General features: G+C 40.9%; 1 protein-coding gene across 3 annotated transcripts in view; it reads left to right on the top strand.

The window, feature by feature from the left end:
- Positions 1-27,221, top strand: part of LOC137437954 (gamma-aminobutyric acid receptor subunit gamma-2) — a 196,978-nt gene that overhangs the window by 70,759 nt on the left and 98,998 nt on the right. For all 3 annotated transcript variants that reach the window (XM_078766723.1, XM_068132741.2, XM_068132742.2), the window contains one exon: positions 10,426-10,493. In XM_078766723.1, coding sequence (XP_078622849.1) covers positions 10,426-10,493 — 68 coding nt within the window. The remainder of the gene's footprint in view (positions 1-10,425; positions 10,494-27,221) is intronic.

Genomic DNA, 27,221 nt, shown 5'->3' with positions numbered 1-27,221 from the left:
TTTTCCTGTTCATGATTCTCCTCTTTTCCTGTTCATGATTCTCCTCTTTTCCTGTTCATGATTCTCCTCTTTTCCTGTTTATGATTCTCCTCTTTTCCTGTTCATGATTCTCTTCTTTTCCTGTTCATGATTCTCCTCTTTTCCTGTTCATGATTGTCCTCTTTTCCTGTTTGTTATTATCCTCTTTTCCTGTTCATGATTTTCCTCTTTTCCAGTTCATGATTCTCTTCTTTTCCTGTTCATGATTCTCCTCTTTTCCTGTTTGTTATTATCCTCTTTTCCTGTTCATGATTTTCCTGTTTTCCTGTTCATGATTCTCCTCTTTTCCTGTTCATGATTTTCCTGTTTTCCTGTTCATGATTCTCCTTTTCCTGTTCATGATTCTCCTCTTTTCCTGTTCGTGATTCTCCTCTTTTCCTGTTCATGATTCTCCTCTTTTCCTGTTTGTTATTATCCTCTTTTCCTGCTCATGATTTGCCCCTTTTCCTGTTCATGATTCTCCTCTTTTCTTGTTCATGATTCTCCTCTTTTCCTGTTCATGATTCTCCTCTTTTCCTGTTCATGATTTTCCTCTTTTCCTGTTCATGATTCTCCTCTTTTCCTGTTCATGATTCTCTTCTTTTCCTGTTCATGATTCTCCTCTTTTCCTGTTTGTTATTATCCTCTTTTCCTGTTCATGATTTTCCTCTTTTCCTGTTCATGATTCTCCTGTTTTCCTGTTTGTTATTATCCTCTTTTCCTGTTCATGATTCTCTTCTTTTCCTGTTCATGATTCTCCTCTTTTCCTGTTTGTTATTATCCTCTTTTCCTGTTCATGATTCTCCTCTTTTCCTGGTCATGATTCTCCTCTTTTGTTGTTCATGATTCTCCTCTTTTCCTGTTCATGATTTTCCTCTTTTGTTGTTCATGATTCTCCTCTTTTCCTGTTTATGATTATCCACTTTTCCTGTTCATGATTCTCCTCTTTTCTTGTTCATGATTCTCCTCTTTTCCTGTTCATGATGCTCCTCTTTTCCTGTTTATGATTATCCTCTTTTCCTGTTCATGATTCTCCTCTTTTCCTGTTTATGATTCTCCTCTTTTCCTCGTTCATGAATCTCCTCTTTTCCTGTTCATGATTGTCCTCTGTTATTGTTCATGATTCTCCTCTTTTCCTGTTCATGAATCTCCTCTTTTCCTGTTCATGAATCTCCTCTTTTCCTGTTCATGATTCTCCTCTTTTCCTGTTCATGATTCTCCTCTTTTCCTGTTCATGATTCTCCTCTTTTCCTGTTTATGATTCTCCTCTTTTCCTGTTCATGATTCTCTTCTTTTCCTGTTCATGATTCTCCTCTTTTCCTGTTCATGATTATCTTCTTTTCCTTTTCATGATTCTCCTCTTTTCCTGTTCATGATTCTCTTCTTTTCCTGTTCATGATTCTCCTCTTTTCCTGTTTGTTATTATCCTCTTTTCCTGTTCATGATTTTCCTCTTTTCCTGTTCATGATTCTCCTCTTTTCCTGTTCATGATTTGCCCCTTTTCCTGTTCATGATTCTCCTCTTTTCCTGTTCATGATTCTCTTCTTTTCCTGTTCATGATTCTCCTCTTTTCCTGTTTGTTATTATCCTCTTTTCCTGTTCATGATTTTCCTCTTTTCCTGTTTATGATTCTCCTCTTTTCCTGTTCATGATTTTCCTCTTTTCCTGTTTATGATTTTCCTCTTTTCCTGTTTATGATTTTCCTCTTTTCCTGTTCATGATTCTCCCCTTTTCCTGTTCATGATTCTCTTCTTTTCCTGTTCATGATTCTCCTCTTTTCCTGTTTGTTATTATCCTCTTTTCCTGTTCATGATTTTCCTCTTTTCCTGTTTATGATTCTCCTCTTTTCCTGTTCATGATTTTCCTCTTTTCCTGTTTATGATTTTCCCCTTTTCCTGTTCATGATTCTCCCCTTTTCCTGTTCATGATTCTCCCCTTTTCCTGTTTATGATTCTCCTCTTTTCCTGTTCATGATGCTCCTCTTTTCCTGTTTATGATTATCCTCTTTTCCTGTTCATGATGCTCCTCTTTTCCTGTTTATGATTATCCTCTTTTCCTGTTCATGATTCTCCTCTTTTCCTGTTTATGATTCTCCTCTTTTCCTCGTTCATGAATCTCCTCTTTTCCTGTTCATGATTCTCCTCTTTTGTTGTTCATGATTCTCCTCTTTTCCTGTTCATGATTCTCCTCTTTTGTTGTTCATGATTCTCCCCTTTTCCTGTTTATGATTATCCACTTTTCCTGTTCATGATTCTCCTCTTTTCTTGTTCATGATTCTCCTCTTTTCCTGTTCATGATTCTCCTCTTTTGTTGTTCATGATTCTCCTCTTTTGTTGTTCATGATTCTCCTCTTTTCCTGTTCATGATTCTCCTCTTTTGTTGTTCATGATTCTCCTCTTTTCCTGTTTATGATTATCCACTTTTCCTGTTCATGATTCTCCTCTTTTCTTGTTCATGATTCTCCTCTTTTCCTGTTCATGATGCTCCTCTTTTCCTGTTTATGATTATCCTCTTTTCCTGTTCATGATTCTCCTCTTTTCCTGTTTATGATTCTCCTCTTTTCCTCGTTCATGAATGTCCTCTTTTCCTGTTAATGATTCTCCTCTTTTATTGTTCATGATTCTCCTCTTTTCCTGTTTATGATTCTCCTCTTTTCCTGTTCATGATTCTCCTCTTTTCCTGTTCATGATTCTCCTCTTTTCCTGTTCATGATTCTCCTCTTTTCCTGTACATGATTCTCCTCTTTTACTGTACATGATTCTCCTCTTTTCCTGTTCATGATTCTCCTCTTTTCCTGTTTATGATTCTCCTCTTTTCCTGTTTATGATTCTCCTCTTTTCCTGTTCATGATTCTCCTCTTTTCCTGTTCATGATTCTCCTCTTTTCTTGTTCATGATTCTCTTTTCCTGTTCATGATTCTCCTCTTTTCCTGTTCACGATTCTCCTCTTTTCCTGTTCATGATTCTCCTCTTTTCCTGTTCATGATTCTCCTCTTTTCTTGTTCATGATTCTCCTCTTTTCCTGTTCATGATTCTCCTCTTTTCCTGTGCATGATTCTCCTCTTTTCCTGTACATGATTCTCCTCTTTTCCTGTTCATGATTCTCCTCTTTTCTTGTTCATGATTCTCCTCTTTTCCTGGTCATGATTCTCCTCTTTTGTTGTTCATGATTCTCCTCTTTTCCTGTTCATGATTTTCCTCTTTTGTTGTTCATGATTCTCCTCTTTTCCTGTTTATGATTATCCACTTTTCCTGTTCATGATTCTCCTCTTTTCTTGTTCATGATTCTCCTCTTTTCCTGTTCATGATGCTCCTCTTTTCCTGTTTATGATTATCCTCTTTTCCTGTTCATGATTCTCCTCTTTTCCTGTTTATGATTCTCCTCTTTTCCTCGTTCATGAATCTCCTCTTTTCCTGTTCATGATTGTCCTCTGTTATTGTTCATGATTCTCCTCTTTTCCTGTTCATGAATCTCCTCTTTTCCTGTTCATGAATCTCCTCTTTTCCTGTTCATGATTCTCCTCTTTTCCTGTTCATGATTCTCCTCTTTTCCTGTTCATGATTCTCCTCTTTTCCTGTTTATGATTCTCCTCTTTTCCTGTTCATGATTCTCTTCTTTTCCTGTTCATGATTCTCCTCTTTTCCTGTTCATGATTATCTTCTTTTCCTTTTCATGATTCTCCTCTTTTCCTGTTCATGATTCTCTTCTTTTCCTGTTCATGATTCTCCTCTTTTCCTGTTTGTTATTATCCTCTTTTCCTGTTCATGATTTTCCTCTTTTCCTGTTCATGATTCTCCTCTTTTCCTGTTCATGATTTGCCCCTTTTCCTGTTCATGATTCTCCTCTTTTCCTGTTCATGATTCTCTTCTTTTCCTGTTCATGATTCTCCTCTTTTCCTGTTTGTTATTATCCTCTTTTCCTGTTCATGATTTTCCTCTTTTCCTGTTTATGATTCTCCTCTTTTCCTGTTCATGATTTTCCTCTTTTCCTGTTTATGATTTTCCTCTTTTCCTGTTTATGATTTTCCTCTTTTCCTGTTCATGATTCTCCCCTTTTCCTGTTCATGATTCTCTTCTTTTCCTGTTCATGATTCTCCTCTTTTCCTGTTTGTTATTATCCTCTTTTCCTGTTCATGATTTTCCTCTTTTCCTGTTTATGATTCTCCTCTTTTCCTGTTCATGATTTTCCTCTTTTCCTGTTTATGATTTTCCCCTTTTCCTGTTCATGATTCTCCCCTTTTCCTGTTCATGATTCTCCCCTTTTCCTGTTCATGATTCTCCTCTTTTCCTGTTTATGATTCTCTTTTCCTGTTCATGATTCTCCTCTTTTCCTGTTTATGATTATCCTCTTTTCCTGTTCATGATTCTCCTCTTTTATTGTTCATGATTCTCCTCTTTTATTGTTCATGATTCTCCTCTTTTATTGTTCATGATTCTCCTATTTTCCTGTTTATGATTCTCCCCTTTTCCTGTTCATGATTTTCCTCTTTTCCTGTGCATGATTCTCCTCTTTTCCTGTACATGGTACCCTTTTCCTGTCCATGATTCTCTTTTCCTGTTCATGATTCTCCTCTTTTCCTGTTCATGATTTTCCTCTTTTCCTGTTCATGATTCTCCTCTTTTCCTGTTCATGATTCTCTTCTTTTCCTGTTCATGATTCTCCTCTTTTCCTGTTCATGATTCTCCTCTTTTCCTGTTTGTTATTATCCTCTTTTCCTGTTCATGATTCTCCTCTTTTCCTGTTCATGATTCTCCTCTTTTCCTGTTCATGATTCTCCTCTTTTCCTGTTCATGATTCTCCTCTTTTCCTGTTCATGATTCTCCTCTTTTCCTGTTCATGATTCTCCTCTTTTCCTGTTCATGATTCTCCCCTTTTCCTGTTCATGATTCTCTTCTTTTCCTGTTCATGATTCTCCTCTTTTCCTGTTTGTTATTATCCTCTTTTCCTGTTCATGATTTGCCCCTTTTCCTGTTCATGATTCTCCTCTTTTCTTGTTCATGATTCTCCTCTTTTCCTGTTCATGATTCTCCTCTTTTCCTGTTCATGATTTTCCTCTTTTCCTGTTCATGATTCTCCTCTTTTCCTGTTCATGATTCTCTTCTTTTCCTGTTCATGATTCTCCTCTTTTCCTGTTTATGATTCTCCTCTTTTCCTGTTCATGATTTTCCTCTTTTCCTGTTTATGATTTTCCTCTTTTCCTGTTTATGATTTTCCTCTTTTCCTGTTCATGATTCTCCTCTTTTCTTGTTCATGATTCTCCTCTTTTCCTGTTCATGATGCTCCTCTTTTCCTGTTTATGATTATCCTCTTTTCCTGTTCATGATTCTCCTCTTTTCCTGTTTATGATTCTCCTCTTTTCCTCGTTCATGAATCTCCTCTTTTCCTGTTCATGATTGTCCTCTGTTATTGTTCATGATTCTCCTCTTTTCCTGTTTATGATTCTCCTCTTTTCCTCGTTCATGAATCTCCTCTTTTCCTGTTCATGATTGTCCTCTGTTATTGTTCATGATTCTCCTCTTTTCCTGTTCATGAATCTCCTCTTTTCCTGTTCATGAATCTCCTCTTTTCCTGTTCATGATTCTCCTCTTTTCCTGTTCATGATTCTCCTCTTTTCCTGTTCATGATTCTCCTCTTTTCCTGTTTATGATTCTCCTCTTTTCCTGTTCATGATTCTCTTCTTTTCCTGTTCATGAATCTCCTCTTTTCCTGTTCATGATTCTCCTCTTTTCCTGTTCATGATTCTCCTCTTTTCCTGTTCATGATTCTCCTCTTTTCCTGTTTATGATTCTCCTCTTTTCCTGTTCATGATTCTCTTCTTTTCCTGTTCATGATTCTCCTCTTTTCCTGTTCATGATTGTCCTCTTTTCCTGTTTGTTATTATCCTCTTTTCCTGTTCATGATTTTCCTCTTTTCCAGTTCATGATTCTCCTCTTTTCCTGTTCGTTATTATCCTCTTTTCCTGTTTGTTATTATCCTCTTTTCCTGTTCATGATTTTCCTGTTTTCCTGTTCATGATTCTCCTCTTTTCCTGTTCATGATTTTCCTGTTTTCCTGTTCATGATTCTCCTTTTCCTGTTCATGATTCTCCTCTTTTCCTGTTCGTGATTCTCCTCTTTTCCTGTTCATGATTCTCCTCTTTTCCTGTTTGTTATTATCCTCTTTTCCTGCTCATGATTTGCCCCTTTTCCTGTTCATGATTCTCCTCTTTTCTTGTTCATGATTCTCCTCTTTTCCTGTTCATGATTCTCCTCTTTTCCTGTTCATGATTTTCCTCTTTTCCTGTTCATGATTCTCCTCTTTTCCTGTTCATGATTCTCTTCTTTTCCTGTTCATGATTCTCCTCTTTTCCTGTTTGTTATTATCCTCTTTTCCTGTTCATGATTTTCCTCTTTTCCTGTTCATGATTCTCCTGTTTTCCTGTTTGTTATTATCCTCTTTTCCTGTTCATGATTCTCTTCTTTTCCTGTTCATGATTCTCCTCTTTTCCTGTTTGTTATTATCCTCTTTTCCTGTTCATGATTTTCCTCTTTTCCTGTTCATGATTCTCCGCTTTTCCTGTTTGTTATTATCCTCTTTTCCTGTTCATGATTTTCCTCTTTTCCTGTTCATGATTCTCCTCTTTTCCTGTTTGTTATTATCCTCTTTTCTTGTTCATGATTCTCCTGTTTTCCTGTTCATGATTCTCCTGTTTTCCTGTTCATGATTCTCCTCTTTTCCTGTTTGTTATTATCCTCTTTTCCTGTTCATGATTTTCCTGTTTTCCTGTTCATGATTTTCCTGTTTTCCTGTTCATGATTCTCCTCTTTTCCTGTTTGTTATTATCCTCTTTTCCTGTTCATGATTTTCCTCTTTTCCTGTTCATGATTCTCCTGTTTTCCTGTTCATGATTCTCCTCTTTTCCTGTTTGTTATTATCCTCTTTTCCTGTTCATGATTTTCCTGTTTTCCTGTTCATGATTTTCCTCTTTTCCTGTTCATGATTTTCCTCTTTTCCTGTTCATGATTCTCCTTTTCCTGTTCATGATTCTCCTCTTTTCCTGTTCGTGATTCTCCTCTTTTCCCGTTTGTTATTATCCTCTTTTCCTGTTCATGATTTTCCTCTTTTCCTGTTCATGATTCTCCTGTTTTCCTGTTCATGATTCTCCTCTTTTCCTGTTTGTTATTATCCTCTTTTCCTGTTCATGATTTTCCTGTTTTCCTGTTCATGATTTTCCTCTTTTCCCGTTTGTTATTATCCTCTTTTCCTGTTCATGATTCTCTTCTTTTCCTGTTCATGAATCTCCTCTTTTCCTGTTCATGATTCTCCTCTTTTCCTGTTCGTGATTCTCCTCTTTTCCCGTTTGTTATTATCCTCTTTTCCTGTTCATGATTCTCTTCTTTTCCTGTTCATGAATCTCCTCTTTTCCTGTTCATGATTCTCCTCTTTTCCTGTTCATGATTCTCCTCTTTTCCTGTTCATGATTCTCCTCTTTTCCTGTTTATGATTCTCCTCTTTTCCTGTTCATGATTCTCTTCTTTTCCTGTTCATGATTCTCCTCTTTTCCTGTTCATGATTGTCCTCTTTTCCTGTTTGTTATTATCCTCTTTTCCTGTTCATGATTTTCCTCTTTTCCAGTTCATGATTCTCTTCTTTTCCTGTTCATGATTCTCCTCTTTTCCTGTTTGTTATTATCCTCTTTTCCTGTTCATGATTTTCCTGTTTTCCTGTTCATGATTCTCCTCTTTTCCTGTTCATGATTTTCCTGTTTTCCTGTTCATGATTCTCCTTTTCCTGTTCATGATTCTCCTCTTTTCCTGTTCGTGATTCTCCTCTTTTCCTGTTCATGATTCTCCTCTTTTCCTGTTTGTTATTATCCTCTTTTCCTGCTCATGATTTGCCCCTTTTCCTGTTCATGATTCTCCTCTTTTCTTGTTCATGATTCTCCTCTTTTCCTGTTCATGATTCTCCTCTTTTCCTGTTCATGATTTTCCTCTTTTCCTGTTCATGATTCTCCTCTTTTCCTGTTCATGATTCTCTTCTTTTCCTGTTCATGATTCTCCTCTTTTCCTGTTTGTTATTATCCTCTTTTCCTGTTCATGATTTTCCTCTTTTCCTGTTCATGATTCTCCTGTTTTCCTGTTTGTTATTATCCTCTTTTCCTGTTCATGATTCTCTTCTTTTCCTGTTCATGATTCTCCTCTTTTCCTGTTTGTTATTATCCTCTTTTCCTGTTCATGATTTTCCTCTTTTCCTGTTCATGATTCTCCGCTTTTCCTGTTTGTTATTATCCTCTTTTCCTGTTCATGATTTTCCTCTTTTCCTGTTCATGATTCTCCTCTTTTCCTGTTTGTTATTATCCTCTTTTCTTGTTCATGATTCTCCTGTTTTCCTGTTCATGATTCTCCTGTTTTCCTGTTCATGATTCTCCTCTTTTCCTGTTTGTTATTATCCTCTTTTCCTGTTCATGATTTTCCTGTTTTCCTGTTCATGATTTTCCTCTTTTCCTGTTCATGATTCTCCTCTTTTCCTGTTTGTTATTATCCTCTTTTCCTGTTCATGATTTTCCTCTTTTCCTGTTCATGATTCTCCTGTTTTCCTGTTCATGATTCTCCTCTTTTCCTGTTTGTTATTATCCTCTTTTCCTGTTCATGATTTTCCTGTTTTCCTGTTCATGATTTTCCTCTTTTCCTGTTCATGATTTTCCTCTTTTCCTGTTCATGATTCTCCTTTTCCTGTTCATGATTCTCCTCTTTTCCTGTTCATGATTCTCCTCTTTTCCTGTTTGTTATTATCCTCTTTTCCTGTTCATGATTTTCCTCTTTTCCTGTTCATGATTCTCCTGTTTTCCTGTTCATGATTCTCCTCTTTTCCTGTTTGTTATTATCCTCTTTTCCTGTTCATGATTTTCCTGTTTTCCTGTTCATGATTTTCCTCTTTTCCTGTTCATGATTTTCCTCTTTTCCTGTTCATGATTCTCCTTTTCCTGTTCATGATTCTCCTCTTTTCCTGTTCATGATTCTCCTCTTTTCCTGTTTGTTATTATCCTCTTTTCCTGTTCATGATTTTCCTCTTTTCCTGTTCATGATTCTCCTGTTTTCCTGTTCATGATTCTCCTCTTTTCCTGTTTGTTATTATCCTCTTTTCCTGTTCATGATTTTCCTGTTTTCCTGTTCATGATTTTCCTCTTTTCCTGTTCATGATTTTCCTCTTTTCCTGTTCATGATTCTCCTTTTCCTGTTCATGATTCTCCCCTTTTCCTGTTCGTGATTCTCCTCTTTTCCCGTTTGTTGTGCCTTCAATGGTATCGGTGTTGATTACCAAAACTAAAATAAGATTTTTACCACTGAGCTTGTACGCGAGTAGTTGATGAAGTCTTTTCTTGTATCTCTGCTGCATTTCTTTTTCACATTGTTGTTGTGGATGGATGCATATTCTCAAATTGAAAGGCAAGTCTGGCCTTCAAGTGCCAATGATTTGATGGCCTTTTCAGATGTTGTCGATGTCTTCACTTCACTTTTTACCACTCCAATACAAATTGGAAACTGGGCCCAGACTGGGCTTCACTTTCCCAATGCAAATTGCATGCAGATATCATTGGAGAAGATTTTCACATCCTTTGTCTGACTTTGCCTAAAAATTGACATCGTCCATATGAAGATGACTCATGGTAATATTTGGACGGTGAAGCCAATTGGACCTTTTCTCAGCAGGCCAGTCGATGCTACGAATCAGAAAATGAAGAGTATGGCTAAAAGCGTGAGCCCGCCTGACATGCCAAACCCATTCAGCCACTAAAAAGTTGGTCTCACAGAAATTGAAAATGGTTTACAGCACCGGCAGTTCTATTTGAACAGCCCATGGCAGCACACCGTTTCGGCACGATGAACACCTGATACATTGCGAGCTGACTTCGCTCCCACCATTTACATCGAGCGCCCAAAGGCAATCAAATCTCCATTTGCTGGTTGCAACGTGGGCTGTTTAAAACCCATATTATGCAAAAAGCTATATCGATTGCAGACTTGGTATTTGATAAGTAATGCATTTAAACATCATTTATTAGCATTCGGTGATGTGTTGCAGGTAAATTGATGGGGCAACTTTGCAGTTTCTTCATAACTATACCTTATTAGCCTTGAAACTTGTTTATTTGCCTATTGCTGAATTTTTTTCAATTGCATTTCTATCCTTCTAATAAATAACATGACTTAAAAATGAACACAACCTTGCAGCTTCAGCATCTCGGCATGCTATCTTAATCCTTTCTCAACCATATACAGTTTATCATTACTTTTGTTTCTATTTTGTTGGAGATTTTCTTTTTGTTATTTTCTACATTGTATAGCAGTGCGTATGTTATTAAAAAGATTATTGATGAAATTATGTTCATATTAACAGATTATGTATTTGGCTGTTTGTGCATCACAGTGCGTCCCACTGTGGTCGAGACGGATATATACGTGAACAGCATCGGCCCAGTATCTGCATTGAACATGGTAGGTGAGAGCTTTTTAAACAGTCTATACATTGCAAAGCAGATTGCTTATTGAAGAAAATACTTGTTTAGTAATGGAGTATCCTTGATGAACTGTGTACACATCTTATAGCTGTTGAATGTAAGTTTAGCTTGTTCAAAATGCCTGTTCTTGTCATGGCAAACTTGAAAAAGTAACAATAAGTGCTTCAGGACAAAGAACATTTCAGTGAATATAAACATACAATATCAAACAAATTGGTTTATGATATTATGCTGAGATTTATGTGCAGAATGTTCAGACTTTTCTGTACTTTGCCACATACAGTCACGTGAAAAAGTAAGTACACCCGATGTAAAGTTTTGACTTTTTCAACATATTTCAACATACAGCTATTTGATATTCATTTCAACAATATTGATAGATAAAGGTGATATAACATAACAAATATCATGAAATATTTACATTTTGTAGTCCATTGTATAATTTAAATAAACATAAATGCAAATTTCGCATGTGGAAAAAGTAAGTACACCCTTGGCTCTAATAGGTGGTATTGTCCCCTTTGGCAGAAACAACCTCAAGTAGGCGTTTCTTATAACTGTCTACCAGTCTCTGACATCGACTGGGAGAAATATTTGCCCACTCCTTCTTGCAGAATTCTTTCAGCTGTGCGATGTTTGAGGGGTTTCCTGCTTGCACAGCTCGTTTCAAATCCTCCCACAACATCTCAATGGGATTTAGATCCGGGCTTTGACTTGGCCATTCCAGAACCCTCCATTTCTTTCTTTTCAGCCATTCCTTGGTGGATTTACTGGTATGTTTAGGGTCATTGTCATGTTGCAAGGTCCACGTTCGGTTGAGCTTCAACTTTCCGACAGATGGCCTCACATTATCCTCAAGCACCCTCTGGTACAATGAAGAATTCACAGTGGATTCTATGATGGTGAGCTGCCCAGGCCCTGATACAGCAAAGCTGCCCCAAACCATAATATTTCCACCACCATGCTTTACAGTTGGTATCAGGTTCTTGTGGTCAAATGCTGTCTTTGGTTTTCGCCAAACATGTCTTCTGGTACTGTGGCCAAATAGCTCTACCTTTGACTCATCTGTCCAGAGCACATTGTTCCAGAAGTGCTGGTCTTTGCCTCGGTGTTCATTGGCAAACTTTAGTCTTGCCCTGATGTTCTTTCTGGACAGCAAAGGTTTCCTCCTGGCACACCTCCCATGGCGATCAAATTTGTGCAGCCTCTTTCTAATGGTAGACTCGTGCACTTTGACATCTACAGTGGCAAGAGCTACCTGTAGGTCCCGTGATGACATTCTGGGGTTCTTAGAGACTTCTTTCAGCATCTTGCGGACTGCTATCGGGCTGAACTTGCTGGGGCGGCCTGGCCTGAACAAGTTGGCAGTTGTTTGGAATCGTCTCCACTTGTAGATGATCTTCCGGCCAGTCGAATGATTGATTTCAAATTGTTTGTAGATCTTTTTAAATCCCTTCCCAGACTCGTAAGCATCTATAATCTTCTTTCTGAAGGCCTCAGAGAGCTCTTTTGATCTAGGCATGGTGACGCCGCACACTTCAACAACAAAGAGCAAACCAAACTAAATGTCTGAGGTTTAAATAAGACAGGTTCCTTCAAGATCCTCTCGGATGATGTTCTCATCATTTGCACCTGAGCTGGTGCACCTGATTCTAATTTTACGTATTTGAATAGTGATAAATGTAGGGGTGTACTTACTTTTTCCACATGCGAAATTTGCATTTATGTTTATTTAAATTATGCAATGGACTACAAAATGTAAATGTTTCATGATATTTGTTATATTATATCACCTTTATCTATCAATATTGTTGAAATGAAGATCAAATAGCTGTATGTTGAAATATGATGAAAAAGTCAAAACTTTACATGGGGTGTACTTACTTTTTCACGTGACTGTACATTGAAGAATATAAATATATTGTTGAAGTAAGCTGAATAAATTAATATAAGTTCATTTGAATTCATAAGTTCCTGCCCTAATTCAACTTTCAATTAAGCTCATTCTCTACAATTTCAATTCAAAGAGAGTCAGAAGATTGGACTAAATATGAATATGACAAAGACAAAACATTTATGTTTAACCACAATGCCATAAAGGATGAGATTCAAATTGATCATTGCACATGTACAAGTGAGGAAACCAGCAATTACATTTACTGGGAACAACTACAAATTGATACGGATGACTTTGAAGAAGTGAAGAGACATACTCGAGCAGGATGGGCAGCATTTAGCATTTGGAAAAAGGCCTAAGCCTTTTTGATTAATGACAGTTATATACAAGTACACATTCGCATAAATAAATACAAAACAATTACCAGACATTTGAACACAAATAAATCAAACATTTTCGGAAGTGTGAGAAGTTGGTGGTAAGACTTCTTCTTCTTCTTCTTGGAGAATTAATATATTGATCTCGATCTCGCGAGATCACGGCGAGGTCACGTCTTTTCGAAGCTGCTCCATGCGCTCACGCTTTCGAAGCTAAGAGATATTTCTCAATTGTGTTTTTGTCGAGACTGTATCTATCTTTCGGTGTATGTACCTATAGCGTATCTTTTGGAAAATTTTCGGTGCTAATTTTTCGTACATGTATACACAATCGTCGGTTAATGGTATCGAGTATTCTGCGGCCTAGTACTCGTAGGCTTAGACTACCGTACCGTCTCCGACCTTGTGGTTTGTTTTTCTCTCAGCGATTCGTCGAATGCGCTGAAATTATTTTCGTTCTCTGTTTCGTACCAGTCGTTCACCCCGTACCTCCTTGTTTAATATCTGTACTCACAAAAAAAAAAAAAAAAAAAATTTTTTCCTTCCCAGGTCTTATTCGTTTATTTGTTGTTCTTTTTGTTCGTTCGTTCTTCGTTCGCGATCACGCGGTTAGAAATGTATAATCTCTCCCCTGAACAACTATTTTCTCTCATATATTATAACACCCTTTTCTTCTTTTCCTACAAAAGGATGCTTTCGTCTTGCTCACCAAATCTATTCATTCCAAAAAATATATATAATACCATCTCTTACAGTTCCTCCTTTCTACATTCCATAAACTATCCAGAACTCCATCCCTCCTCCAGTGTCCTCAAACGTATTTTTGACTCGAAGGTCTCAAACTCATTTTGCAAAAAATGTTCGTTTCCCATGAATCGTACACTTTTCAAAATCCAATCTCACCCCTCCCCTCCAAATCCTCCCCATCACCCATCCCTTTCAAATCTCCCCCCTTGCCCCTTCCCTCCCCTCCCTCCTAAACTCCTCCCACACCCCTCCCCTCCGAGACTCTCCCTCGCTCCTCCCCTCCTAGACTCCCCTCTCACCCCTCCTCCTCAAAGCATCCTCCCTGCTTCTTCCTCCTTCCAACTTTCACCTTCATCTCCCCAAACCTTCTGCCTTGCTCTTCCCCCTCCTCAAATAACACCTCACTGTGCCTCACCCAATCTCCATCAAACCTTTTGTCCGCCCCATTCTTCCCTTTCTCCAAGCTATTCTGAAATCTCTGACACACCTTCAACAGCTCTCCCTACCTCTTCCTCCTCTTCCACATCTTACCCTACCCCTCCCCCCCCCCCCCTGTTCTGGACCCGATGCTCCCCCTTCCTCTTCATTAACGGTATGGACCTCAAACATCCGGGGCCTTCGCTCAAACTTGACTGACCTCTCCATACAGGTTGCTTCTGACAAACCAGACGTGATCTGCTTAACAGAAACTTTCCTCCTTCATGATGTCTCTGATGCCTTGGTATCTCTCCCAGGTTACTCCCTCCTCCGGTATGATAGACCTGAGCCTCGTCCTGGAGGTGGGGTTGCTATCTTTATAAAAAACTCTCTTCCTCACTCGCCCTCCACTGCCCTCTCTCCACCTCACCCCCAGGAATACCTTTGGCTAGGGCTTCCCCTTCGCTCCCACCTTTTGTTCATATGTGTGTTGTACCGTCCACCAATCAGCGATGACTCCATCTACATCTCACTGTCTGATAATATGGACCAACTTCTATCTACCCATCCCAACTCTCTCTTCCTCATATGTGGTGATTTCAATTGTCACCATGCCAGTTGGCTGGGTGTGGGTACCTCTCTCACCAGCCATGGCTCTTCAGCAAAGGACTTCTGTGACTCACTGGGACTGACACAATCTGTCAATTTCCCGACCCGGATCTCAGTCAACGGAGCATCTTCTCTTCTGGATTTGGTTATGACAAACTTCCCTGAAAATGTCTGCTGCTCTTCTTCTGCTCCAATCGGCTCATCTGATCATGTGCTTGTCAAAGTGGACATCTCTCTGACCATTCTCAGAGAGCCTCCTCAGCGTCGACGAGTCTGGCATTTCACTCAGGCCAACTGGCACGGTCTTCAAGCAGCCATCAATCATCTGGACTGGTCTCCCATCTCTACCGCCTCTGACATCAACTCATCCTGGGAATTCTTTCAAAGTAAATTGCTCTCTCTCATGCACAGATTTATACCATCTCGTCTTCAGTTGTCATACCCTTCCTCCCGTCCATGGTACACGGAATCTTGTGGTGAGGCTGTTGCCCTGAAACAACTTGCTTTCGTCTCCTGGAAAGCAAATCCAACGGAAGGAAATCTCATTTCCTTTCACAAAGCCCGAAACAAGTGTGTGTCCACCCTCAGGAGAGCCAGGAAACAATATCTCACCATTCTCAAGACCGAACTCTCTTATCTGTCTCCCTCTTCCAAATCCTGGTGGCGTCTGGTCAAATCTGTTTCTGGTGTTTGTTCCCCCTCCATCCCCTCCCTCACCTCAAACGGCTTAACGGCTGACTCCGCACGTGAAAAAGCTGAATGCCTCAACTCTGTGTTTGCCTCTAAATCTTGTGTCCCAAACCCATCCCTCTCTGTACCCACCGTACCCAGTCGTACCCAGCTGCTCCTGGACTCTGTGTCCTTTCCTCCTGACAAGGTGGAAAAGTTTCTGTCAACCCTCGACTCTGATTCTGCAACTGGTCCTGACGGCATCAGCCCACGGGTCCTAAAATCATGTTCTTCTGCTCTTTCACTCCCTCTTTCTGTTCTCTTCACCCTCTCTTTTGCTCAAGGTCATCTGCCATCTGCTTGGAAATCAGCCAACATCACCGCTTTGCACAAAAAAGGTGCAAAAACAGATCCCAGCAACTACAGACCAATCAGCCTTCTCCCAATTATCAGCAAAGTCATGGAATCCATCATTGCTTCAGATATTAAATCTTTCCTCTTCTCCAATGGCTTGATCTCTGATCATCAATTTGGTTTCAGACCTGGTCACTCTACTCTGGACATGCTGCTTCTGCTTTCTCAACAATGGATGGAGGTCCTCAACGCCAAACAGGAAATTAGAGCAGTCTCCCTTGACATTTCACGTGCCTTCGATACGGTCTGGCACCCTGCTCTGCTCTCCAAACTCTCCTCCTTTGGTATCCATGGAAATCTCCACGCATGGCTGGCGGACTTCCTCTCTGGTCGTAGTCAACGTGTGGCCCTGAATGGGTTTCTCTCATCTCCTCTTCCTATTCAGGCTGGAGTTCCCCAAGGTAGTGTTCTGGGCCCTGTGCTTTTTCTGGTCTTCATCAATGATCTCTCTGACTCTCTTGAAAATCCTCTCTATCTCTTTGCTGACGACTCTACTCTCTGTCGCTCCATTCCTCATCCCTCAGATCGGCAGTCTGCAGCCTCCTCACTCTCTGCAGACCTGGACAAAATCACAGACTGGTCAAACAAGTGAAACATGTCTTTCAATCCTGACAAATCTCACACTCTTACAATGTCTCTCCGAAAGGACCGACTGGACAACCCTCCCATCTACTTTCTCAACAATCCTCTCCAAGAAGTTCTGTCGCTCAAGCTTTTGGGTCTCACTATCTGCCATGATCTTTCTTGGGAAAACCACATTTCCAAGCTGGCCTCCAAAGCCAGTCGCCGACTGGGCATCCTCCGTCGTGCGAAGTCCTTCCTTGGCACACCTGAGCTCCTCACCACATACAAGGCTTTCATCCGCAGCTCAATGGAATACTGTTCCCCCCTCTGGGCTGGTGCTCCTGCCTCACACCTTGCTCGGCTTCACGCTGTTGAGGCCAAAGCTTTCAGAATCATTGGAATCTCCTGCGATGTAGTCAACGCCGAGGGCCTTTCACTCACTCACCGCAGGCAGGTTGGTGGTCTTTCTGTCTTCTACCGACTCCTCTCCGGCCTTGCTCCCCCAGCTCTCTCTGTGCTCTGTCCCCCCAATATTCCTTCAGGTCGCACAAGATCTGCCTGCAACCCTCTTATGGTTAAACTGCCAAAGTCTAGGCTCTCTGCTCACCTTCACTCTTTCATTCCCCTTTTCTCCCGCCTCTGGAACAAACTCCCCCACTCCCTTCAATCCCACTCCTCCCTCCAGGTCTTTAAAACAGCTGTTCACCACCATCTCTTATCGTCCCCCATCGAAAACCTTGATCTTTTCTACCTCCGGTAATTCACCCCAGAGTCCTTGCAGTGTTCATATGTTTTAATCCTCTCCCACCTCCCCCCAAGTCCTCCCGATGTCCCTGCTCTCAAATGTTGTGTTTGTGTCCTTCCCCCTCTTCCCCCTCTCTTTTGTGTCCTTCCCCCTCTTCCCCCTCTCTTTTGTGTCCTTCCCCCTCTCTCCCCATCTTGTCTGCCGCTCCCCTTGTTTTTTGTGTTTTGTGTGTCGGTTTGTCTTTTTGTATGATTAATGTTAGCTCTTTCACGAGCCTCGATCTTGTATACAAAAAAAAAGAAGAAAAAAAAAGAAAAAAAAGAAGAGATTGTTATTTACAGTATTTACAGTATTTATTATTTATTACTAGCTGAAGTACCCAGCGTTGCCGGTGGAAGGGAGGGGAGAGGTAGGGAGTACGGGGAGTGCAAGGGGGGGGGGGGTGGGGAGAGTGGAAGGGGTGGGGGGAGGTGAGGGGAGAGGGAGGGGAAAGATATCCGACATATACATCTTTTGTGGGTGGGGGGAGGGGTGGTGGCTTTCACAGGTTACTCTGTTTTGGGGGTAAGAGGGAGAAGGAAAGGAGGAAACACAAAGTTGTATTTGTATTTGAACCCCTAGTAAAGTATAAAAGCGTTTATAGCTGGAGTAGGGGAGAGTGGGGTAAGTTGAGCCTAAGGGTAAGTTGAGCCACCCCATGTTTCTTAGAAAGTGAAATATTTGAAGGTGTGAGAGCGTCATCTATACTTTCATAGCAACAGTCTTTCTTCCTGAGTCCACATGCAGAGGAATATGAAGCAGGGGTAAGTAAGATCTAATGAAATTTGTATTTTTTTCAGAATTTCCCAAACTTTGAGTTATGGTGTTTTGAGGGTGATAACAATAGAATTAATGGAAGCTTAATGAATTGTTTATGTAGTAATGTGAACATGAATGGTGTAGATTATTTACCTGAGTATGAATTATAAATTGAATCAATACGTGAAATGAGCATGTTTATATTCAAAGTGGCGCCCGTTGGGGTAAGATGATCAATTGGGTCGGGTCAAGTTGAGCCATGGCTCATCTTACCCCATGAACATGTGTGCAAGATAAAGTTACTGCTTTATACGCAAGTTGGAGTTGAAAACTGTAGTTCTTGTAACACTGATACTTGTGAGATCTAAATCCTATTCCTAAGAATGATTGATGTAAATATTTTTGCATTAATCACAGGTAAATGGAAAAATGCTTTGGGACTATAAAAGGAAGACAGCACGTGGTTGTTCTTCATAATTATTTGAAATACAAACCAGTTCATCAGCATATCTGACTGATAAATCTTGACGATTACATATGTATGAACATTCAGCCAAAGTTTACTGATAATTCATGTGGCTTACCAATAATCAGAACACAATACATGTATAATTATTTTAGTTCAAACTGTTAAATTTCATTACATCAATTACATCATGTTACTTTGTAATAGACACGAGGTGCTTCTTACATGTGCGTAAATTTCACACAAGGGAAAGGACCATTTATCAAGTTTCAATTATTGAACTGAAAAATCTGATCTGAAAAACGTGAACATTTACAGGAAACTACTTTGTCTTGTTTTGCATTGTTAAAGCTATAAGCAACAGCTTTTGCGTGATTGTTTTAAAAATGTGTATTCATTAATACTTCATGCATTCCCAGTTTCAATGTGTTTTCTCAGTGTTTTATCAATAATAAGCTTTTCCAGTGGATCTGGACTTAAACTTTGTCTCAAACTTGTTTTATTGCTGTTCTGTCCTGTATTGAGCCGGTGAATTTGATGGGACACAAAATGTTTCATGCTGTTTTTTTTCTTGTGGCTCAACTTACCCACTGGCTCAAGTTACCCCGAACCCATGATCAACCTGCCCCATCATTGGGGCAAAATGAGCCATTAGACAACTTTTTTTTGAAGGCCTCTGCTAATTAATTACATGAAAATGAAATGGTAACGTGTATGAGGGGAGAAGCAAGTATTTACACCATCATAATCACTATGGCTCTAATGCACAGCACTTTATATTTGATGTCCAGAAGGCCATTACTGAAAAATGGCTCATCTTACCCCACTCTCCCCTACCCAGCGTTGCTCAAGCGAAAAAGAAAGATTAACATATTTGAAATGAGGGCAAATATAATAGAAAAGCAATTACGTCCAAATCAGAATCCATCACAAATGTCAAATCATCATTTTACCTTTAGACATCTTCATGACCTCAGTGTATTATTGCAGTCTTGGGATATACAACATCTGCAGTTTTCCCATTTGGGGCTCGGATGAAGAGGTTCTTTGGATTTCCAACTCTTGAACATCCGACAAAAAGTTGTCCATGTGAGAAGCATGGTGTCCCCAGGTTAAGGCCAGCAACTTTGAGCGATTGCCCCTGGGCCTTGTCCATAGACATACAAAAAGCTGAGTTTGATGGGAAATTGAAGTCTCTTAAAATCGAAAGGCATGTCTATGGGTATAAAAGGTATTCTGGGAATGAAAACATCTTCGCCTTTGGCACAACCAGTAATAATGGTGGCCTCCAAAACATGTCATTAGCCTCTTCACAGTAAGTCTGGTTCCATTGCATAGCGTTGGTGGGTCCAGGTTTGGCAGTAACATGATGGGTGCACCAACCTTCAGTTGAAGATTGTGTGGAGGCATCCCTGGTGGTTCCAGTGAATTCAGAATGTCTGTTGGATATTGAACTGCTTGATCAGTATCAACAACAGTGTCTAGTGACTTGGAAGATTGCTCCTGGCAAGGTATCTTTGCTCACAGTTTGTGATTGATGATGCTCACTGGGTCATTCCTTGGTGCTAAGATGGCTCTTTCACATAGCCATTGAGGATTCATGTGGTTTGTTTCTATATTTGGGTAGACCTTGAACATCAGTTCTTCCACTGTACATGCAAAGTTTCCACAGCCTGCAGGGATGTAAATTTTGCCATCAGCAGGATCAACAGGTACTTGGTCATTGCCCAACTGCAGGAGAAGTGCAGCAAATGCTGCAACTGTCTGATCTCCTTGGATATAAATACAGTGCATTCAGAAAGTATTCAGACCCCTTCACTTTTTTCACATTTTGTTATGTTGCAGCCTTGTGCTGAAATCGTTTAAATTCATTTTTTCCCTCATTAATCTACACTCAATACCCCATAATGACAAAGAGAAAACAGGATTTTAGAAAGTTTTGCAAATTGATTAAAAAGAAAAACCTGAAATATCACATTTACATAAGTATTCATACCCTTTGCTATGACACTTGAAATTTTGCTCAGGTGCCTCCCATTTCTCTTGACCATCTTTGAGATGTTTCTACACCTTGATTGGAGTCCACCTGTGGTAAATTCAATTTATTGGACATGATTTGGAAAGGCATGCACCTGTCTATATATAATGTCTCACAGCTGACAATGCATATTAGAGCAAAAACCAAGCCATGAGGTCGAAGGAACTGCCTGCAGAGCTCAGAGACAGGATTGTGTCGAGGCACAGATCTGGGGAAGCCTACAAAAAAATTTCTGCTGAATTGAAGGTTCCCAAGAGCACAGTGGCCTCCATAATTCTTAAATGGAAGAAGGTTAGAACAACCAGGACTCTTCCTAGAGCTGGCCACCCGACCAAACTGAGCAATCGGGGGAGAAGGTCATTGGGGTCTTGGTCACCTTGGTAAGAGAAGTGACCAAGACCCCAATGGTCATTCTGGCTGAGCTCCAGAGATCCTGTGTGGAGATGGGAGAAACTTCCAGAAGGACAACCATCACTGCAACACTCCACCGATCTGGGCTTTATGGCAGAGTGGCCAGACGGAAGCCGCTCCTCAGTGAACGTTAATTTTACAAAACTATTATCAGAGTGCGTTGGCACTGTCGACTCTATGTACTAACGTCGGGATGACACGGATTTTAAAAATGTCGGCCCTACCCACTGATACAAAACAAAGGTTGGAGTATCTTTTCGTCCTCTCATCGTAGTTTATCGAGGACATTTGCATTTTCAGTGTATAATAGGTTTTATTGACACTTCAAGTGAACAAAACAGTAAAACCCACTAGTGTCTTTGACATGTCCAGCCGTGCATAAATTCCTCGAGAGGCTCCGCCCCTCCCCTCTGTCCCCGCCCTATTGGTTAGAGCAGTGGTTCTTAACCTTTTTTAAAGGCGCCGAACCCGAACGAAACCCACCGAACACTCGCGGAACCTCTCAAATTTGACCAAAAAATTAAGAAGAATTGCATCTTAATGCGTTTTCTGTTCTTCTTTTCGGGAGGCGATCTGGGAAATGCGTGGTTTTGTTTTGGCAAGGGCCACCCTCAAATCATTTTCGCATGCAAGCCTGCTCCATTTCTTTGTTTTAATGTACCCGGTGTGTACCCTGGTTTAGAATAGGTACACCGTATCCCTGCGTGTCGTAGGAGGCGACTAAGAGGGTTGGCGTCAGGAAGGGCATCCGGCCATAAAAACATTGCCTCAAAAAGAGAACCATGACAATTACAACTACATATGGGCAGGGTACAGCCCGAAGTGGAGATCGGTTTCTGAGGTTTGGGACATGGAATGTAGGGACAATGACAGGGAGATCAGGAGAAGTGGTGGAAGTATTGGTCAGAAGAAGAGTGGACATATGTTGTGTGCAAGAGATGAGATGGAAGGGAAGTGGTGTGAGAATGGTGAAGGGTAGGTAGGGACAGAAATACAAGCTTGTGTGGCAAGGGTGCCCGGAGGGCGTGAATGGTGTTGGTGTCCTGTTTTCTGAGGAGTTTGTAGACAGTGTGGTGAGTGCGACGAGAGTAAGTGATAGGTTGATGATGGTGAAAATGATGATTGGAAAGCTCTTGGTGAATGTCATCTCGGGATATGCTCCGCAGGTTGGTCGGAGCGATGAAGAGAAGGAGAAGTTCTGGTGTGCGATAGAGAAGCTGATGGAAAACGTGAAAGATGAGGAAGTTGTGGTAGGAGGAGACCTAAATGGACATGTGGGAAGGAGTATGGACGGTTTTGAGGGAGTTCATGGGGGTTACGGATATGGTGTGAGAAATGGAGAAGGTGAAAGGATTTTGGAGTTTTCTGATCTAGCTGATTTGTTGATTTGTAATACTCAGTTCCAGAAAGAGGATAATAAGCTTGTTACATACACGTCAGGTGGGTCGACGACAACCGTTGACTACCTGATGATGCGTAGGCGAGATAGGGGGCACCTCCGGGACACAAAGGTGATCCCGGGGGAGGAGGCTGTTTCACAGCACCAATGGGTTGTCTGCGACATAAGGTTGAAAGGTGCGAGGAGAGCTCGGCGGGTGAAGTACCAACCGAGAATGAAGGTGTGGAGGTTGAAAGAGGTGACAGTAAGGGAGGCATTTAAAGAGAGGCGTCATTGTTGTGAGAGGCTTGCAGAACAGAAAGTCTTCCTTGATCTCGTCTCCTTTGACATAACACACAAATAAGATGAGCTGGCTCAAATTCGAAATGTCGGTGGTCTCGTCGAGTTGAAGGCTGAATTTCGGTTGGACTCGTGACTAAATCTGCAACTACCTGGGCGAGGATGTCGTCGCTCATGTCGTCGATTCTGCATCTGATGGTGTCATTTGAGAGTGGAACGAGAGTCGACTTGTTTTCAGCAGCTTTTCCCAGCATGATGTTGGCCATCTTCAACGTGGCCTGTTTGATGAGTGTCTCGCCCAACGGTGTGCGGTTTGCCCTGCTTTGCGATCAGGTACGCAACTTCATACGACGCGGTGAGGATCGGTTTGTCAATTGGAACGAAGCCGAGAGTGGGCAAGGTAGCACTTGCGTCGAATCGGACTCTCTTAAATTTGAATTCATCCAGCGTTGCATCTTTGTACTGCCCCTCGCCGTGCAGTTTTTTGAAGTGTTCTCGTAGTTTTGCTGGTGCTTGGCTGGAGTTGCTCAACTTGACATTGCAAAGCATGCATTGAGGACGCTGACTTCCGTCCCGTTCCGTCAAACACGTGAACCCGTACCGCACGTAATCCTCTGACCACTTCCTTTTTTTGCTCGACATACTGCAAAAAAAAAAGAAGTAACAAACTGATCTTAATTGAGTTCGGGCAAATAATTATATGACAAAAATTAAAAAAGGAACATGCTTAAATATAAATCAGTACCCCTCTGAAAACAGAAATTTTAACGAAGAAAACATAACTTGTAGTTATGATGATGGGATTTATTATCTACTCAACTCCATGTCACCTCAAATCCCATTATAATATTACATAGAAAACTGTGAATTGTTAGTTTTGAATTGCGACCAAAGGAGTTATATCACCTCCACCTAATTTTCTGTGTAATTCAATCATATTTTATAATCACCATCCACTTTTGACTTTAATATAACTCTGAACCTGCCCTGCATATCCACAAACATTTCCAACTTTCTTTTCAATTAATCAGTAACTCCAAAGTAAGGCGCGACCAATGACGCACGGCACACGGCAAGGTAATCGAGGGCTATTCACTGGAATTTCCGAACTTCTGCAAAGTCCAAAATCCAGCAAGTAAGTAAGCAAGTAATCACCATCAACAGAATAATTAGCAAGTTGCTCATTGATTCAACTTACTACAATCAGTGTGAAACAACTTATCTTAAACACAGACCAGAGAAACCATGAATGGGATGGGAATACAATTACAAATAACATTTCCATTCGTTCGTAACATACATAGCAAAATAATAATAATATTAGTAATAAGTGTAATAACACATAGATTCAAAATGATACAAAACTAAAAAAACAAATTGCAATGCGTTTCGGAGGACCTCCGCCGAACCCCCGAGACTGGCTCACTGAACCCCTGGGGTTCGGTCGAACCCAGGTTAAGAACCATGGGGTTAGAGGGAAACCACACCAGTTATTTTGGGCATTTATAAGTCCAGGTCCTTGTGTGGCCTGAGGCTGGATGAAGACATTACTCTTTGAGAAACGAGCAATAAGACAGAACTGCAAGATACAGTCAGGGTTACGTAAGACAATATAGGAACATGTGCAGTGTTTGACATTGCTAACTAAGATATATTGGCACTTTTGCTCCAAGACTGGGTATCCTCTGAGTACCGTACCATTGTGTTATTCCACATTGTAAAAAAAATTACAGAAACAAGTGAATAAAAAAATGTATGCTAAATTAAAAAGGCAATGTGGGGATGACAAACTACAGTCTAAAAAAGGTCCTAAACAAGATAGGGATGATGTTGGTTTAGAGAGTAGCTAACAATATTGCCATCACATAGCAATCCCTCCATCACTGCCTCATTTACACTGAATCAGTTATTGCTTCAAGCTTCTACAAACACTCCACTGGTTACAACAGTACTTGATTACTCCTGTAGTGTAGCCACATACTGAGACTCTACAAATTAGCAGCCTGAGTACAATGTTATAATATCAGTACATGATCATCAACTTCTTACAAACTGCATGAACATCTCCAATGACAGCATTCTTTAATTATCTCCATTTGTGATTGGTTACTCTAAGTTGATAAAAAAGAAAAGTAGGAAAGACAACTGAAGCTGCACGAAGTCCATGAAATTATATAGGAGCTTCTTATACTTATGCAGAAATTAAATATAGGAGCTTCTAATACTTCTAGTTAGGCCTAGCCCTAGGCCTAGAGTCTAGACAATAGTCTGGAGGCAATGCGCCATAACAACCGCCTGCCACACGGTAATATTATCTCTGGTATCCACTCACGATATGGAGTCGACCTTGATGTGGTTGGGAGTAACTAATTCGCATATATAATTTAGTGCTCCAACCTAATGAGCAAACGCCGTGACATCACCGCCACGTGTGTCCACCTTGCCTGCCAAGCTCAGGAGGAGCCATCTGGCAGTGTCATTTTATAGATGTTGATTCAGATACTGTCAATGAATGATGAATAATGATTACGTTAATTCAGTCACAATAAATATACTATACAGTCACGTGGAAAAAGTAAGTACACCCCATGTAAAGTTTTGACTTTTTCAACATATTTCATCATACAGCTGTTTGATCTTCATTTCAACAATATTGATAGATAAAGGTGATGTAAATGTTTCATGATATTTGTTATATTATATTTTGTAGTCCATTGTATAATTTAAATAAACATAAATGCAAATTTTACATGTGGAAAAAGTAAGTACTTTGGCTGCTTGTGTAGCCATTCGAGCACGGCCTCTTGGACCTCTTCGTCGGATTGGAAAATGGTTCTACCAAGCGCCTCTTTAAGTGGCCCAAATATGTGGTAATCCGAAGGGTCGAGGTCTGGCGTGTAGGGTCGATGAGGAAGACACTCAAAATGCAGGTCCTAGATTGTTGCAGCTGTAGCGCAGGCATTATGGGGCCGAGCATTGTCATGCTGCAGCAAAACACCGGTAGGGAGTAGTCCACGACGTTTTGATCTGTTTGCTGATTTCAGATGATTTTTTAATGAGGTCGCAGTGTGATGCACTGGTGACTGTGGTCCCTCTGGGCATGTAATGCTCTACACGTGGGCCTCGGCTATCCCAGAAGAGCGTCAGCATCATTTTTCCAGCGGACGGCTGTGTGCAGAATTTTTTGGGCTTCAGTGAAGTTGAATGGTGCCACTCTTTGCTTGCCCTCTTCATTTCTGGCTAAAAGTACCTCTGCCAAAGACTTCCGTTTCCGGTCTTGCTGGCGAGGGTTCGTTTATTCTCAGCTCTCCATGCTATCCATCGAAATCGAAGTTAAGTAATTGTTCCCATTTGTATTTTCGTTATAACTATTTATTTTATGGTGTATATATTGTCTCCCGACGAAGATTTTCGGTGCAAATCTTTCATACCTGTATTGAAAATCGTGTTAATTCGGGTCGTGTTTTGAGGCCTTGTAGTTGTACAGTGAACACTGTACAACCTTGAGGCTTTGTTTTTCTCTCAGCGGTCCGTGTTTTTGTGATCCAATAACTTTCGTTCTCTGTTTTCCCAATCTTTTCACCCCATAGCCCTCTTCCATGTGTAAATCACAACTCAAAAAAATCCCCAAAAAAAACATTTCCTTCTCTGTTCTCATTCGTTTATTCATTCTTATTCGTTCGGTCGTTCGTTCTTCGACCACGTGTTTCTCCCCCATTTCCCCAGATAGATTGTCAAATTTCAACTCGTTATTTTATCGTCCATGCGTTATTGTTTTGATTATAGTTACTTTTGGTTTGAATTTCCTGTAACTTGTAATTATTTAATCGTGTTCTGCTCCTCGTGTGCGGCCTTGTACTTGTAGTTGTACCCCCGTCGGTGTTTGTTATCTTAATCGTGTTTTGCTTGGCTCTTAGTTTTTTTCCCTTCTACCCCGAACATAATACTCTGTCTAACGTTATAAATCCCCACCTCCCCCCCCCCCCCCCACCCCCAAAAACCAAACAAACAAACAAACAAAAAAAACATTTATTTTCCTTTCTCCACGTGTACTGTTGACTCATCCTGTATTTTCTGTCCAGGTGTGCTGTTCGCCCCGCCCCCATTAACTCCTTGCCATCCACCGTTTGCCCTTCACGTGACTCGTGGTGGTCCCTCTCGGCTCTCCCCCCGTTGGTATTTTTGTGCACATAAGATTGTTCACGGTTCTGTTTAAATATTATTTAAATATGTATAACCTTTCCCCTTCAGTGTTTTACTCAGTGGTATTTTACAACACGCTGTTTTTCTTCCTATTTAAAAGGCTTTTCTCAATTTCCTCTCCAACTCATTCCACCTCAAAAAAAAGAAATTCAATATCTTATACGTCTCCCTCACTACATGGTCTAAATTCACATTCATTCCATCCCTCCTCCATCATTCTGAACCGGATTGCTAACTTGAAAATCACAACAAACCCAATTTGTTTTCAATGTTCGTCTTTCATTAATCATCCACTTTCTAAACTCCCCTCTTGCCCCTCCCATCCAAATCCCTCCCCTTGCACCTACACTCCTAAACTCCCCCCTTGCCCCGCCACTCTTAAACTCCCCCCCTACCCCTCCACTCCTGAACTCCCCCCTTGCCCTTCCACTCCTGAACTCCCCCCTTGCCCTTCCCCTCCTAAACTCCCCCCTCACTCCTCCCCTTCAAAACTCCCCCCCCCAACCCCTCCCATTCAAATCTCCCCCCATACCATTCCTCTCCAATTCTCCCTCCTCCCCCCTCCTCCTCAAAGCTGCCTCCTCCCCACTTCGTCTCCCTTCTATCTCATACCTCCACCCCCCCCCCAACCTTATTCTTTCCTCTGCCCCCCCTCAAACAACCCCTCTCTGT

The sequence above is a fragment of the Myxine glutinosa genome, chromosome 12, assembly GCF_964187855.1.
Source record: "Myxine glutinosa chromosome 12, kmMyxGlut1.1, whole genome shotgun sequence".
NCBI lineage: Eukaryota > Metazoa > Chordata > Myxini > Myxiniformes > Myxinidae > Myxine > Myxine glutinosa.
Note: the sequence above shows the minus strand (reverse complement) of the source record. Positions and strands in the feature narration are given on the sequence as shown.